At 41.7% G+C, this 18,117-nt stretch overlaps 1 protein-coding gene and 1 long non-coding RNA gene across 2 annotated transcripts in view; both read right to left on the bottom strand.

Moving 5' to 3' along the window:
- Positions 1-4,274: 4,274 nt before the first annotated feature.
- Positions 4,275-7,705, bottom strand: LOC306907699. The gene is made up of 3 exons (XR_013787928.1): positions 7,630-7,705; positions 4,532-4,680; positions 4,275-4,372 (listed from the first exon to the last, which is right to left on the bottom strand). It is a non-coding gene; the product is annotated as an uncharacterized lncRNA (long non-coding RNA).
- Positions 7,706-9,555: 1,850 nt separating this feature from the next.
- The window catches only part of ankrd50 (ankyrin repeat domain 50), a 14,865-nt gene continuing 6,303 nt past the window's right edge, over positions 9,556-18,117 (bottom strand). The window contains exons 3-5 of the mRNA XM_079479408.1: positions 15,081-15,106; positions 11,496-14,965; positions 9,556-11,076 (exon numbers count right to left, since the gene is read on the bottom strand). Coding sequence (XP_079335534.1) covers positions 11,499-14,965; positions 15,081-15,106 — 3,493 coding nt within the window. The 3' untranslated portion in view covers positions 9,556-11,076; positions 11,496-11,498. The remainder of the gene's footprint in view (positions 11,077-11,495; positions 14,966-15,080; positions 15,107-18,117) is intronic.

Raw genomic sequence — 18,117 nt, 5'->3', positions numbered from 1 at the left:
CAACAGGTAGTGGTCAAGCTTTTGTTGAAACTAGTAACTTTGTATTAGCACCTGTCGTACTATTGCTCTTTGTATGACATATCGCTTATTTATGACATATCTCTTATTGCTCCCTGAACTCTTTGTAAGTCACTTTGGATAAAAGCATCTGCTGAATGACTCAATGTAAATGATCACATTATTAATATCAAGAATTAACACTGTCACCAGTGAAAATGTAATTAATGATATCAGAAATTGGCATTTTTACATGTAGTAAAGAGGGGTCAGTTGTGGCCTAATGGTTAGAGTGTTGGTCTTGTGATCAGGTTGCTGGTTCAAATCTCAGTGTCAGCAGGTCATGACTGAAGGGCCCTTGAGCAAGACACCTTACCCCTGATTGCTCTGCAGTAATGTGTCACTGTAAAAAACTACTTGTAAGTCGCTTTGGATAAAAGCGTCTGCCAAATGAGTAAATGTAAATCTTAAATGTAAATGTAATTCAATTGTCAATATCAAGAATATACATTATATGGCAAGCGTTTTAAGCATATAAACCCCTGGTTTGACTATCCATAAAATATATTTTAGATGGTTTAAATTGTATTTTGACAATTATAAATTGATAAAGAGAGATATCTGCCATTATAATTGTGCTAGTAAGTAATCTGAATCAAGATATCTGTAAATGTGTTTTGACTAGTCAAAACTGTATTTGAGATATCTGTAACCTGGATATCTGTATAGTCAAACCAAAGGTTTATATGCTTAAAACACTTGACATAGTCCAGCGTTTCTCAAACTGTGGGGCGCGCCCCACTGGTGGGCAATAGAGACGTGACAGGTGGGGCGCGCCGAACAGGAGGAAATGTTCCTTTTTATGCTTTATATGGAAACGTGAGATCAAATCTTCCGGCATTTTGTATTCATGGTTACAAATAAAATTGTAGTGAGGTAGGCGGGAGAGATCCGGGATTCGAGGCCCTGCGTGAATGATAACGAGCTGTACGCGCACTGGTCTGGTATCACGGAGGGGATTGTGAACCATAAGTGGACGAGCGACCGGACCGTCAGTGAGAGAGGACCGGGCCCGGAAATTGTGTTTGTGTTTGTCTTTTACGTCCTTGTTTATTTGATTTGATTAAAGATGTCAAATGTTCGCCGGTTTCCGCGGTTTCCTTCCTTCCCTTCATGGAACTTTGTAACACTGGTGCCGCAAACCAATAGTACGGTGCGCGTACAGCTGACGCTCGTTTTCATTCACGCACCGGCCTCGAATCCCGGCTCTCGTCCCGCCTACCTCGCTACAGAAATTGTTAACCTTTTGAGCGGTATCCGGTTTGGTCCCATATATGGGATATTATTTCTGTGCCCCTGAGAATACGGTCCCTGATATGAGATTAAGAATGTTCAGTGACTGCCAGATTCAAATTGTGCTTTAGCGCGTTGGTTTGCGCTGAGCCAGAGACGGACGAGCTCAGCGCTGTCATAAATCACAACTATGCAGTGTTTTCAACCTAATAATGTTTATTTTAGGTTTCAGCCATTTAAATACACATAAGCACAAGTAAAACAATACATTTGGAGTTTGTAAAATACACACTCGTGTCTGTGGAAGCAGCAATAACAATCTATTCAAATATAATTTGACGACGTGTGTTATTCACATCAGACAAACATAGTGGAAGTAACTATAAAGTTTACAAGAGTTAAAGTTCTCGGAGTTCACCGGCCACTTTCTTGCATGTATTTCGGGAGAAACTGATGACAGACAAAACTCTCTGAACTGCGTCGTAAAGAAACATGGTTGCACCCGTCTCATATATAGATCAAGATTATTTATAAATGACCACACTCACTTACACATTTTTGAGAATCGGAATATCAGATAGTTGATGACGTGGTAAGCAAGTTTGTGAATATTTTGAAATAAAAAAGAAATTAAGGCGATCTGTCATAAGGTGTGTCACGTGACAAATATGACACGTCGCCATGGAAACATTAAAGGGGTAATCATTACTAGTCTACATGGAGTCTATATTAAAATAACATTAGATATGAGACCCCGAGAAAAACGTAACCTGGAACCGAAGTACCAAAATAACGTGACATCGGCATATTAATTGTAACGGAACAAACTTTCGCAGCCATATTTAAATGTTTTTTTTACAGATTTCAAAATGGCACTTTTATATATTTTCTATTTTTGAAATTAGTAGTGCACAGCTGCACTTTTATTTTCTCTATTTTTTTATTTCATGAAAGTTATTATGACACAGCTGCACTTTTATTTTCTTTATTTTAGAACTTTCTGTTATTTGATGTATATAGTTTGTATTTTAGATACAACTTGTTACTCTGATACTACTTGTTAGTTCAATAAATTGGAACATGTTAAACATGTTGCGCATTTCATTAGCATTGTGTTGGGGCGATGGGGGCAGGTGGGGCTTGAAAATTCCCCCTTGTCTAAAGTGGGGAATGACCAAAAAAGTTTGAGAACCACTGACATAGTCTATTGCGATATTTATTTAGTAAACATGCAATTACAGATATCAAGAATAATTGTTTTTACAGGTTGAATTCAATTTTTGATGTAGAGAATGCATATTAATGCGAGTGATGGCGTGATTGTTGATATCAATAATTCATATCCTGAGACTGATTGAAAGCTAATTCGGCTTGCCATACACGAACGCCCTATGATGTCGCGTTTCCCAATGGGATGTCGGGAAATAATTTGATACCCGAGTTTCAGTGATGGGCGGGCTTAACACGATCAACATGGCGGATAGGAGAAGGACAGATCTGATTGATTTGTTTTTCCGCAACAGCTTCGTTGCCTTGTTTTGTCATTAAACCACTACATCTTTACATATATGAATAACCATTTGACGCATACTGCATGTTTTATTATAGCCTACACTGCGAAAATAGGATGCATTTCAACAATATTGCATAATAGTCAGCAGCTGACTAGTAAAACTATACAGTATGATGTACGGTTGAAAGACACGCAAGCATGAATATGGCGTCCTCCATTGTTTCCGTGAAGGCAGCCAGACTTTATGGGACAGGTGACGTCAGATCTGTTGAATTGTGCAGTGATTAAGGAAAGTCTGATCGTGAGTAAGAAGAGATTTGAAATGCGCTCATTAAAAAGGAAATTTACAAGAAAACATTGTCCGTAGAATCACTTATGCTCTTAATGATCAATACCAACCTTCTCATCGTGTTTCCGTGACCGTTGAGTAGCAGCAGAGGGCGCTATGAGCCAACTCAAAACATATTCAATATCAGTATGCATCCTTGTTTTAATAGATACATACACACATAGCTAATAAATATCTCATTGAATGTGCACTCTGTGTTCTCATGAAACATTACACGCTAAAAATAAAAGTTTCTAGAGGAAATCATCTTTATCTTTGAATTGTTGCCGGGAAACGTTTCAGGTTTAGTTCACTTGAGATGTGAGTGATCTGTCACTCAGATCTGAAAGGAATGTGAGCGAGTGAGTGATAGAGAGACAACAACAGAATGAGAGAGAGAGACGGCTCATTTAACTTCTTAACTCTTGCTGTAGTATCAGATGAACCTCACAGATCTCAGTCACACAAACTCACTGTCTGGAAAGAACAGCCAATCACACAATTATCTTCTTTCTATCAATGCCTGAGAACTATTCATCTCGTGCCAAAGAGATGAGAACCTGCTGAGAAATACACTGAAGAAATGACTTTGAGTATGAATGACCAATGAAATGATATTGTTTTCATTATATCAAGCTTATTATTGCTCAAAGTTTAAAGTAACAAACATCTCCTCACTTGATGGTGTTTCTCTGTTTTATCCACTTTCATATATTCCAACACCAGCTGATTATGTGTGTGTTCAACCTACAAACAAACATTCAACAGAATTTGATCAAAGTGTTACTGTAATAAATGTTATGGTGAGACACTACACACTCATTTCTATTAATTCATCATCATCATGTGAAGGTTTTCTACTTCATATGTGTAGAACAAATCGCACTATAAATGTGTCCTATGTTGTGACAAAGCAAAATGTAGAAAACAAACTGTTAATAATATATTATTTTATATAACTATTTATTTTATAATATACTATAGCATAAAAAAGATTTATCTTCATTGTTAATTTTAGGACACATTAGCATATTTTTCTGTCAACTATTCAAAGACAGTTTTTCATTTCTGAAGTGTTAAAGCACCTGAAGCAATGATTGAGTATAAAATAAAAACTCAAGATAATAAAGACTATAACTCATTCATGTGTGTGCGTGTGCGCAATAGAGGTGGAAACAGAACCAGTGCAGATGTGGATGGCTACGGTCCAGCGCTGAGACGCAGCCAACAGACCAAACCATCTGAGTGGAAAAACAACACAGAGACTTTAGTAGGTCAAACACACATTAAAAAATCATACAAACACTGCACAACACAGAAGAGACACACACACACAGTTGTTTTGTAAAGTCCACTGAATGTATAATAATAACAGTGATGACAGTTAATGTTGTCCTTACGTTCCTGCTGGCTTTAGACATTAGATTCAGATCTGATAGTTCAGCTCATGGTCCTCCGATCACATTTCAGAAGAGAGAATTTACTGCGTCTGTGGGGTCGACAGTCTCACGTTCCTCAGGTCGCTCCACAGGGGGTCACACAAACACATCTGGAATAACCAGAGAGAGCACGGTGATGTATGTGTGTTAGGTTTTGTGTGCTGAACGCCACATGTGGGCCTCTATTGGACGCCGGCGCTCTGACTCACAACACAGTGCTCTCGTCCAAGGAAGAAGAAGAAGAAGAAGAAGAAGAAAGAAGAAGAAGAAGAAGAAGAAGAAGAAGAAGAAGAAGTGCTTTCATGAATGTGCGCCTTACACTGACAAGACAGAGGAGAAAAATATCCACTAAAGTCGTATTTTGGTTTGTTTTTGGCACATAAATCATTCTTGTGGCTTCAGATCAATTCAACTGATCCACTATGAGCAGATGGACCAATGTCACATGACTTTAGTGCTTTTCTGGACCTTGACAACAACTGACACCATGATGTCTATGAGGAGGCCTGGAAATCTCTCAGATGTCCCTGAATATCTTCATTCAAGACGCCAGAAGTTCTCTGAACATGTTTCACGTCATATAGGGGAGAAAATAATCACACAAAGTAGATTTTTAGGTGAACTTCCCCTTTAAATTGATTCCAACACACATACACGAGGCGTCTTGAGTGTCAGGTAGACGGGTTTAAGCGTGAAGCTTTATTCTTGTCCAGAACAGACACACTTCAGGTCTACAGAAAGTCTTTGTTCATCAGATGAAAGAAAAATGATAAATGAAAGAAATCAGCATGTGTCCGTTCATGACATCAGAGTTCAGCGAGAGATCATCATCTTTTCATAAGAGTCTTTTGAGAGATTGTTTTGTCTTTAAGGCGAGTTCAGACCGGCACACAATAACACACCAGACGTCTTCTTCACAGGTAAACACACCTGACATTCTAAACCCATCACTCTCATCTCTCTCTTCTCTCTTCTCTCTCTCTCTCTCTCTCTCTCTCTCTCTCTCTCTCTCTCTCTCTCTCTCTCTCTCTCTCTCTCTCTCTCTCTCTCTCTCTCTCTCTCTCTCTCTCTCTCTCTCTCTCTCTCTCTCTCTCTCTCTCTCTCTCTCTCTCTCTCTCTCTCTGTCTCTGTCTCTGTCTCTGTCTCTGTCTCTGTCTCTGTCTCTGTCTCTGTCTCTGTCTCTCGTCTCTCTCTCTCTCTCTCTCTCTCTCTCTCTCTCTCTCTCTCTCTCTCTCATCTCTCTCTCTCTCTCTCTCTGTCTCTGTCTCTCTCTCTCTCTCTGTCTCTCTCTCTCTGTCTCTCTCTCTCTCTCTGTCTCTCTCTCTCTGTCTCTCTCTCTCTCTCTGTCTCTCTCTCTCTGTCTCTCTATCTCTCTCTCTCTCTCTCTCTCTCTCTCTCTCTCTCTCTCTCTCTCTCTCTCTCTCTCTCTCTCTGTCTGTCTCTCTGTCTCTCTCTCTCTCTCTCTCTCTCTCTCTCTCTCTGTCTCTGTCTCTGTCTCTCTCTCTCTCTCTCTCTGTCTCTCTCTCTCTCTCTCTCTCTCTCTCTCTTTCTCTTGTACACCTGCCTTCCATCATCACGTCGTCTTTAATAATTCAATCGTCTGTTAGCTGAAAACACTGATGTTAATGTGACTGTGGGTCAGTTAGAACACCTGTCACTGTTTCTCCTCCCATGATGCCCTGCTGCGTGACAACAGATGACTGTCATCACATGCACACGCACGCACGCACGCACGCACACACACACACACACACACACACACAGCTCTTTGTCCTCAAATGAACCCAATCATTAGTCACACAATGTGCACACAGACAAACTCACAGACACACAGGACGATGTTTTGGTGATTGGACACCATTATCTCTCTCTCACACACACACAAACAGACGCACACATTTCTAAAATGTATTTGTACATAAATATCAGGATATCAGAGGTGAATGAATGGGCATGAATGATGTCTCACTGAACAGCAGGCACACACACACTGGTGGTGTGACCCTGACTGACCCTTGACCTCTGTGTGTTAGACTGGGTGAGAGGTCGAGACGCTTCGGTTTCTTTAATGATAACAGTAATGAATGCAGACAGATGAATGTTAGACGAATCGGTTTCATCATTGAACACTTTAAATGCTTAAAACATAGAGAATATTCCACAGCCTAGCTCCTCAATATTCTTTTATATGTATAAAATGAAACCAAAATATTGACAAATGTTGTCTTCTATATTTGAGGACAAATACGATATTATTCAGATCTCTAACACCTCATGTACATGTTCAAAATATCACACTGTTACCAAGACATCTGGATATAAAAAGATGTTAGAAATAAAAAAAATGTTAAAAGAACAGTCTTACTAGTGTAAAATTCATGATTTAAGCAGAGATGGTTTGTACTATTGTACTGCAGTACCAGGGCCGGATTGGGACTCATTTTCAGCCCTGGAGTTTCATGCCTTAGACCGGCCCACTTTAGTTTACGACTGACTATATTAAAATAATGATAATTAAAACCTAAGTCTGCAATAGCGCACTGTTCTTTACAGCCTTGAATTCATTGTCATTCAGTGAAAATACAGTAGCCTAAGTTTTGCTTCACAGTGAAGATTTATTAGAACAGGACAGTATCAGAATCTATTTTCTTTAAGAATTAGTGTTCATAAATATCCAAACATTGAAATAAGGAAAAAAATATAAATTACAAAAGATTAAAATAAAATGTATTGCACTGTCTAATGACACTATAATTTATTTTAATTAAACATCTGCTTTACAACTTCAAATATTTTTTTACAAATATGAGAACATTAGTTAAATAATAAAACTATTGGACTGTTATCTGACTTTTCTTTCACAATGATTTCTAATGATTGTTTCATCTCTTATTCCTCTGCATAAGTGTAGCTTCAAGGAAACATGGACAACCCTAAAACATTCATTAACGCGGGCTTCGAACCGACGTCAGTCCGAATGGGGGACGGGCGCTATAACAATGAGCTAGCTTGCACCTAGTGTAGTGCTCCTATTCCTAAATACCTTAACGTTAGCTTACCGGCCGTCTCGTCGTCTTCATTTGTTTTGAGAAAAAATGTGGTCTTCTTAGAACATTTGGCCGCGTCCGTTTCCAGAGCTTTCTTGCTTTTTATTCTGGACTTTTCAGCGCCGCCTTTGCGCTTTCTGTCATCCATTTTTATTTCTGACGGTTTTTTATTTTGAGCAACTTGCAGTGGCGCTGTCGGGGGCGGGGCCAGGGAGTCAAAAGATAATCACGTCATCATTAACCTGCAGGCTGCGCTCTGAGTTGGGCTGCGAAAAAATATGAAATAAAAAAGAGTGGGGCTGCGATAAAATAATAAATAAAAAGATTAGGGCTGCTGTGAGTGAAGGCAGCCCAGGGAAAGCCACATTTCAACCGTGCCATAAAAAACTGACCAGCCCACCGGGAATTCTCCCGGTGCTCCCGATTAGCCAATCCGGGGCTGTGCAGTACCGTCTGTGAGCTGAATGAACATGAAACACATGAAACTCTCTTTCCTTCAGTTTAAAACCACGAGACATCCCCTCACACACACGCACACGCACACGCACACGCACACGCTCACGCACACGCTCACGCACTCGCACACGCACTCGCACTCGCACACGCACTCGCACTCGCACTCGCACACGCACTCGCACTCGCACACGCACACACACACACACACACACACACATCTGTCCTTTCCAAACCCACCATCACAGACGCTTTGCATGAGGAAACTTGAACACGTGTGTGTGTGTGTGTGTGTGTGTCTTCTGTCCGTCTGAATGTTCTGATGCCTGCAGACAATAACTCCCTGAAAAAAGGAAAACAGCTCAACTGTGTCCTCATGTCAACTCTGAACATGCACACACACACGCACGTGCATATATATTAAACGTGTCTCTTCACTCACATCATCATTGTCAGCATCCAGTATCCACAGATTTAATTTCTCTTCCAAACTCAATATTGATCTATCGATATCGAGATGACAATCATTATATGATATACTGTATGATACTATCAGTCTACATGCCAAGATATAAATCCCTTAAATATACTGACATATAAACACATATACTGTATATATGATGAGTGTATTCCAGCTAATAGATATCATATATGAATGTGTGTACAGCAGCAGCATGTGTCCTTCAGCGCTTCACCCTCATGACTGCAGTCTTTTGTGTGTTTGTGAGATATTGAGCTGTCGTCAGGAGAACTCACATCAGAACATCCACAGCAGCTGCAGTGACATCATTACAAACACACACGCACGCATGCACAACCTGCATTAAGAACACAATACAATCACACTACTATAATCTAGTGATCTAACTCACAGCAGGGAATAAAACACAATAAACACAACATCTGTCAATAACCCTTATGGTGTCAGACACAAGACACTGTGTAAAGCATATAAACCTATAAACCTCATTCACATTACACACCTTCACAACATATGCAGCACATGAACGAATGATAAACAGAGCTCAGACATTCTGCTGAAGAAAGAAACACATACAGGTCTGAATAACGACAGACGTCTCATATTCAGTCATTTATGAAGACCTTTGAATGTTACTGAAATCTGTTTCCATCGTGTATCACAGACACTTCAGTCATGTTATCCATGTGTACTCTTCACAAGTACTGTCACACCGCTGAATTAAACCTGTGAGAAAATCTAAAGTGTTTCAAAACACAATGACATGCTGTCGGATGCTTACAGAAGCAGATGAAGCACCAGCGGGTTCATTTCAAATCAGATCTGATGCTGGAAACAAATAAAGCTAGTTAGTTTTCATGCTACAGGTTAAACATTACACGTTCATTTCCTCTTTTTATCGTCCATCAGGTGGAAAAAAGGTCCTCAGAAAATGTATCAAACGCTTGATTTTTCTTTAAAATCTTATGAGCAATGGAGAAGAAAAGTCCCAGGGAACGATGAATTGCTTTGGCAGATATGTTTATTAAGCACTTTAATATGTCACATAATGGAGCTCAATATAGCAGAAGAAATGTCAAATTGTAAATGTTATCGATGTGAATAGTCTGCTATCCACCAGCACTTGAGTTTAACTTCAGGTTCAGAAGTGAAAGAAAGAAACAGATGGCTTGAGATTACTGAATACTGTCCAGGGTTCATCTTCATATTACATTTCTCTCTCTCTGAAAGACGACCCAGAGTATGGCCTCACGGACGAGAGCAGGACACAGATGCTCACCGTGTTTTAACTTTGGCTTGAAGAGTACAGATCTCAACCCCAGTCCTGAAACACAGATCTTCCTGCCGTCTGCCGCTCAACATGAGTTCAAAATAACATTTACATCTGAAATCCCTGACACAAGCTTCCGTCTCTGAGAACTCTGCATTTAGCACCAAACTCAATACAGTTTAAATATGTAAATTAAGCAACTGAAAAATAAACAAACAATAACAAAACCGGTCCCACAGGGACTAAATAATGAAGTGAAGGAGGAGAATCTCTTCTGTAACGCTACAAACACTCAACACAACATTAGACAAGATCTTCAACGCTCAGGCCAAATCAAATGAGAAAAACACAACAAAAGCTAAACATAGCACCATGACACCATCATAAATCACATAGAACCGCTCTTTTCTCCAATGGAAATTGTGTAGAAGGAGAAAAACAAAAACAATATATTTCTATGCATCTTATGCTTACAGAAAGTGAAGTCTGTGTTTAGATCCATCAAGATTCTTTTGAAATGTGACTTTCTTACACACTTCATTTTATAAACATCTGAACGTTTTTTGTTGTACCGTCTATAATCCATGAATACTTGAATGTGGAAATTGTATATCAATGAGTTTTCAATGAGCATCTAATAAGAGTCACGATTATGACTCACAAACACATTACAGTCATGAGAATGACATTTCCTTTACATTATGATGAGAATTTGCTTATTTTGTCACAATGCAGAACATCTCAGTAGCCCTAAACACAGACTACATGTAAAACAGATCTATATACATAGATTTTGAGTGAAATATGACCAACGCGTTACCGTGAGATTTATATGAATATGACAGAATGTTTGTCTGATGTATTCTAGTGGAGCATCGCTGTCAGTTGCACGTACACAGGCCAAGACAAAACACACATAAACAAAAATGTACAGCTGTTTCTGGACATAACTCTGACACAAACAAAGCATCAAAAGGCAAAAAAATACAAAAAAAGAAAGAAAAGGTAAAAAACTGAGAAAGTGCATCCACTGCCTATTAAATAATAAAGCATTAAATTAAAAGCGTCCGTGTGCATCATGATCATCATTGACAGGCACAAGTATTATTCCACCGCATCACCCGACGGCTCCTTCACTTCTCTCATGCTGCTTTCTTCTTCTTCACATGTTCCACAGTCAATGAAAGCATTTGCTTTGGCACAGTCTCTTTCTGAATGACGAATAAAGATTAAGACATCTGAAAGAGCAACAAAACTACTCGGGTCAGTATTTGGTTTAGTTCAAGGTTTATACAGGAAATTAATCAACGTTCAATAGTTTCAAACCAAACTCAACATAAAGGGATAGTTCACACCAAAATACAAATTCTCTTATCATTTACTCACCCTCAGGTTGTTCCAAACATGTCTAAATATCTTTGTTTAGCTAAACACAAAGGAAGATATTTGAAAGAACGTCAGTAAGCAAACAGATCTCATCCCCTGTTAACTGTCATAGAAAGCACAATAAATACAATGGAAGTCAATGGGGGATGAGATCTTCCAAATATCTTCATTTGTGATGAGCAGAAGGAAATTGATAAGAGATTTGGAATGATTGGAGTAAATGTTTCAGTTTTTGGGTGAACTATCCCTTTAAGAAAGAAAAGAACAGATGAAACATCTCATTCTCACCAGTTATAACGGCGTCTCTTTTTTACAGTCTGATCCTTCAATCTGCAGCTGTAGGGCTTGTTTTAAGCTTATTGCAGTCTCTGCTCCTGGATAACTGTCTAAAAGGTCCTGATGTCCTCTGCTGGGAACAGTTCTGGGGACCGAAAGCCTCCCCAGAAACACCTGGTTTCCCTGCAGATGATAGTTGGGATTGGTCATAATGCCGTTCCTCTTTTTCTCAGCACAACTCTGATGTGAGTGAATGTAAAACTGCTCGTGCGATTGGGGACAGTCCAGAGAACCGGACACCGGCTTACTGAGGCCGAGTTTTTTATCAAACTGAGTCAGTTCGTACTCCAGGACCTGACCCTGCGGATGAGAGCCGTTCTTGGACATTTTCTTCTCATCAGACGTTCCCTTGTTTGAGCAGCCGTTGCCGTTCTTGGACACATTTGTGGATTTGAGACCTGGTTTTATGTGGCTCCAATCAAACTCTGCGGTGGGAGAGCCAGGGTGAGTGCTGACAGACCTGGTGGTTGAAGACGGAGAAACGATGGACTGACGACTGCGAGTGCGAGGCAGCGAGTGCTGTTGGATCTGCTCAATGAAGGAAAGAGCGTGGACGCTGTCAATGGGAACGGTCTGTGCTGTCGCAGTGGATGAAGTGGTCCTCAGTGAAGAGTTCTGTGAACTTTTGATTGAGTTGTTGGAGAGAGAGGACTTCTGTCTGTCCCCCGTTGAGTCTGGTGACTCTGACGGAGAACTGAAGGCACGAATGGGTCCGTTGGATTGGCCGCGGTCTCCAGCTCCCGTGCTTCCAGAGCTGCTGGACTTTATGGTCAGAGACTGAACTTTGGCACTAACTGACACCGGTGTTTGTTGCTCAAGCGTGTGTATGGGAGACGGGTTGCAGCCGTTAAGACTTGTGCCACCATATTTCTCCAAGAGTTTACTGATGGACGTGTGACCGCCTTTGGCCGCCACTCTCAAGGCCGTTCGGCCAAACTGATCGGCGTGATTGGGATCTGCGCCATGTTCTAGAAGAATCTGAACCACATCGACGTGTCCCTCCTGAGCAGCGATGCAGAGAGCGGTGGCACCCTGGTTACATGTGTGGTCTACGCCAGTGCCATTGTCAATCAAAATCTGTACAACTTTCACGTGACCCTGCCAGGCTGCAGACTGGAGAGCAGATCTCTTTTCATTATCACACGAGTTTACATTCGCATGAAAGTTGATCAACAGTCTGACCATCTCTAGGTGTCCCTGCCAACATGACACATGCAGCGCTGTCCTTCCTTCGGTGTCACTGGCCTCAACGTTAGCTCCATTTTCTAGAAAGTACTCTGCCATGGCCAGCTGATTCTCAAGTGCCAGGATGTAAAGAGTCGGACGGCCGTCTGCATCCTTGAAGTCAATATCAGCCCTGTGAGTCAGCAACAGCTCCACAATATCTCTGTGTCCCTCCAGCGCTGCAACTCTGAGAGCGTTTCTCCCATCGTACCCTCGCTGGTCTAGACATAACTCGTTCTCCAGCAGTATGTGCAGGGGGTCATAATGACCCTCTTGAGCAGCTAGAATCAAAGGGATACGTCCATCATTGTCCACCTCCGAGCAGCGGGCGCCTTGTTCGATGAGTGCATCACACACTTGTCTGTGTCCCTCAAAAGCTGCCATGTGTAAAGGTGTCCAGCCTGCGTCATCTCGATGGTTCTCATCCAGTCCTCTGTCCAGCAGAGTTCTCACCACCTCCACGTTCCCCTGTGCAGATGCAATGCTCAGGACAGTCCTGCCTTCACTGTCAATACTGTCCACCGCCGCACCCCAGAAAAGCAGCGTGTTGACAACAGAAGCGTGTCCCATAGAAGCTGCAGCGAGCAGAGGAGTTCTCCCATTATTATCCGTGTGATCCACATCCGCTCCTCCTTCTAGAAGAAGATCTACAACATCCACGTGGCCTTCGTAGGCAGCCACCAGCAGCGGTGTCATGCAGTCTTTGTCGCAGTGGTTCACCTCGGCTCCGCGGTCGATCAGTAAACTCACGACAGCAGCGTGACCCTTGCTGGCGGGCACACAGAGAGCGGCTACGGACAGTGCGGTTCTGCCATCCACGTCCTGGTGGTTCACCTCGGCCTCGTGACCCAGCAGATGCTCCACGATCTCTCTGTGACCCATGTAGGCTGCAGCGATCAGTGCAGTTCGTCCTTCATTATCAGCCTTGTTGACTTCAGCTCCGTGCTGTAGAAGATTGAGGACGATGTCTTCGTGACCTCCCCAAGCAGCAGCTCTCAGTGCTGTCCTGCTGTCTGCGTCTGCGCAGTCCACCCTGGCGCCTGCATACAGGAGAGCGGACACCACCTCAGAGTGACCTCCCCAAGCCGCCGACCTAAGGGCGGTCCAGCCGTCATGGTCAGTGTGGTTGATGTTAGCGTCGCAGCCGATGAGACAGTTGACTACCTTGGTGTGACCCTGTCTCGCAGCAAGAGTAAGCGCTGTCTGTCCGTGGTTGTCCTTCAACTCCATGTTGGCTTTTCTGGAGATGAGGAGGTTCACAACATCCAGATTTCCACTGTAGGCAGCATTGGCTAACAGAGTTCTCCCACTGGAGTCGGTTTGATTGAGGGACGCTCCGTTATCCAGCAGAGTCCTGATAGAGTCCTCGCGTTCCAGGGCCTGTTGCACAATACATGAAGACCGATCATCTTCACTGCTGACATGAGCTCCCGCTTTGACCAGCAGTTGAAGCACTTCCTGCTCCTTCGGTATGGAGTTGGACAGCGAGTCTTTAGCGGGCGTGCCATTCCACACCATCCACAGAGCGAGATGAAAGGGCTCGATCTGCAAGTTGGAGTTGATGAGATGATGGGCAAACTCCTGCACCTCTAACGGTTTAAGCTGCTTGGCTCTGCACGTGTAACTCATGGCCATCATCCGATGTCCTTCGGCTGCATTGCAAAGGTACTTTTGTGTACAGTGTTTAACGTCCAGGAGCCATTCAGCGAAACTGTAGTGAAACAAGATCTTCGTGTTGGCCAGTCCGTCAACCAGCAGCTTGGAGAGAATGTCCATCTTCTTCTGAAAGTCCTCCATGGTCAGAGTCATGTTTTTAGTCCAGACGGCTTGATGGAGCTCTCGGACGGTCAGCGGCCTGCAGGCAGACAGAATCACGTTGAGGATGGGCTGGACTTTGGCAAACTGCTTTCTGACAAACAGTCTCTGGCAGAGCCACAGGTAGAGTCCATTCAGAGTCCCAGGGATGTCTCGAATCTCCCGAAGCATGATGAAGTTCTCCACCACTCCGTCCAGCACACGCTCAAGGTACAGGAAGCAGCCGCTGCTTTTGATGTGAAGTTGGTTCAGCATCTCTGCTGTCTCCTTGGTGAGGTGTTGCCGCAGCGCCTCCTCCTGGTCCAGCCGGTGCAGTATGTACTGCTGCACATCTTTGACGATGTAGGCCTTCCGCAGGTCATCCAGACTGATCTTTCGAAAACCTGCGAGAACCAACAGAGAGATAACGGCTGATTAGTTTAGAGGTTTACACACAGGTTGAAATGCATACAGATTTGACCGAATAAAACACACATTCTTAAAGCTAATAACATTGACTTTTCACATCTGAATTGGTAAAGCAACTATAACGGACATAAGAATCAAAATAAGCAAACTACACTGTCACAGTTAACTAACAGTAAATTGCAGTGAAATTACCAGTGCATGGAATGCTTAAGACATGTGATGTTTTCTGTGTCAGAACTAGAACACGTCTGTCACCTGTGAGGAATATTCACAAGCTTCATACAAACTGTAATGTTCACACAACTGTGCAGACGTCAACAGCTTCACATCCTAGACAACATGCCTGTTTAACACAAACCCAAAGGACAAAACAAGCAGATTTAATTTACAGTTCTCATGAAGGTCAAAGAAGAAAAGAAAGACTCTGAACTTCTGTTCACATACATCTTTCTTAAGCGCTGGTGACAGAGCAAAACATTTCTAGAGGAAAGATGAAAGTAGTGACAACAATTTAGAACAGAAACACAAAATCACAATACCGATGACAGATTGAATGCTTTTATAAAACCCTTTTGAGATCTCAGCAGCTTTTATTCTTTGTATCTGGTGCTTCAAGCCCGAGGCGACGGTCGACAGCTGAGGTTTCCCAAATAAAACCTGTGTGATATTGAACCCACAGCATGACACACACCTGTGGAATATCATCCCACCTTCAGTACTGTCTCTTCTTCTCTCACATGCCATTGGCTGTAATTATACAGTGAATAGCTGACATTTCAATTCAGTTGAACACACTGCTGACTAGTGGATATCATCAACATCTGCCCCTGTTCTTACGCTCGGCCCGGGTTGTGTTTGTCATTTGAGGGGTATTTTCCATGACCTGTCCCACAGGATATCATTCATTTGTGAAGCGTCTGACCCAGCCCTTCACCCCAGCCATTCACAACACACACCCGTCTCCATGTGCGACTCCAAATGAAGGAAATAGAACGACAGAAAGAGGAAGAGGCCTTGAAGGGGGACTCAAAATGGGCCAGTGGAACAGATGACCCAAATAAAGTCTTTAGCCAGCGGGCCTACACATAACCACCTCATCTGTTCAAGACATGTTTGCATTGGAACACTGACACCAGTTCACATGATTTCAAATCTGAAGTCAATCAGGATCTAAAATTCATCCTGTCAAACATGTATGAGTTTCTTTCTCCTGCAGAACACAAAAGAAGATATTCTGAAGAACCAAACAACATTAACTTCCATTACACGAACAAACTACATTCTCAAAATATCTTCTGTGTTCCACTGAAGACACGCTCACATACATAACACAGAATAAATGGATGAACTATCATCTTCATCCAGATCTTCTCATAGATTGATCAGCACAACCCGTGTAGGGCCATATGATATCCGTGATACAGAATCGCAGAATCCAGGCATTAAAATGGACTTTGATGTAAATCGCAGACTGTCGCGGAATCTTGCAATTTCAAAACTTCTTGATCAGAAAACAGCACTACGCAGCTAATATAATTCCATTTGTGCTTTAAATGATATCAGTACAGTTAATGATTCAGATGCGGTTTAAATATGTAATCTGCCTGTTTTGCGTGATTCTGAAAGAATGATTCCTTTACTGCACGCATGACACGTCTGTTTACAGCATCTCACTTCACACGGGTGTGAACACATCTCCAGAGATTCTCTGAGACTTTATTTTAATGAGCATCTCCCCACTTTATTAGAGTAAAGCTACATGCACCGAAAAAGTCTTTATGACAACCTGTTAAAAAAAGTCTGGTTAACTTAAATAACTATGACACACCCACGTGATAATAGATCATTTTATTTCCTTTATTAAAACAAATGTACTAGTAAAATAGAAAATGCACTGGAGGTTTATATTAACAAAGTCAAAATCTTTTAGATTTTTTAAAAACACTGTAGTATGAGTCTTTCTATAGTTAATGAGTAAATGCTACAGTACCGAAGTATTTTTCATGGGGGTTAAAAATATTATTATTGTATTGTAAAAAAAACAGAAAACCCAGAATTCAGTAAAATGTAAACGTGTAGAACGGAATTTGGGAAAAAATCTAAGGGCTTTTATAGATCCCTGACAGTGTTAGCAGTAAATGTACAGAAACATTTCAACTTGAACCACTGGCGAGGTTTTAAGGAAACTGTTACGTCTTTTCCAGAAACAGGGCTGAGATGTCTCATCTGGCTACGTCCTTAATGTTTCCACTGAGGAAAATCTTCCACTTCACACCAGGACTCACTAATACAGCCGAGATCAAGCTCCCAACAAATCACATGAACTCAATCTAACCATTATAATCTCATATCACACGCATTGCTTCTGTTTCAACTCTTCCTCCTGAATACAATAAGTTCTCACACATGAAGAAAGAGAATCTCACACGTGTCCTCTAGAGCATCTGCAGAGATCTCAGAAGTCTTCAATCAGACGTCAGACACCTCAAACATTGAGTCTCATCTGGACTTGATTTATGAGAGACGTTAAACTCATGATGATGGGCTATCTGAACTCAATGTCTGTACGTGTGGTGATGGTTGTGCATGAATGAAACATCAAGCGGTCTACATTTGCAAACACGTTTGTAATTATGTGAGCAAAGCTCTTACCAAAGAGAGCAAAGCTTCTAAAAATACACTTGAATAAACCCGAGCTGCTCGATTCAAACATCAAGAGAGGGTGTGTGTGTGTGTGTCCATCCAAACCCAACGTTCACATTACAAACACACACACACACACACACGTGAGAGAGCTGGATTACTCACACACAGAATCATTGAACACAAAGAGTAAGTCATGTACAGACGTGTTCTGTTATTCAAACATTCATTCACTTCACTTCTGACCCACTGATGTTGGATTAACTACACAAATACTTACACAACATGATGACATCTGCTTTAACTGTAAACTCTCTACACTAGATTATTATATCATATCATACATGACTCAAATAACACATAATGACTGATTTTGTGTTAATTCTACAAATAAACAATCGCCAGTTTCTGCAGATGAAAACATAATTGACCAGTGAACATTATATGACTTATAACTTTATCAAAGAGAGACAGACAGACAGAC

Source organism: Barbatula barbatula (genome assembly GCF_947034865.1).
Source record: "Barbatula barbatula genome assembly, chromosome: 18".
In the NCBI taxonomy this organism is placed as follows: Eukaryota; Metazoa; Chordata; class Actinopteri; order Cypriniformes; family Nemacheilidae; genus Barbatula; species Barbatula barbatula.
The sequence above is the reverse complement of the archived record's forward strand: the minus strand, read 5'-3'. Positions and strand labels throughout refer to the sequence as shown.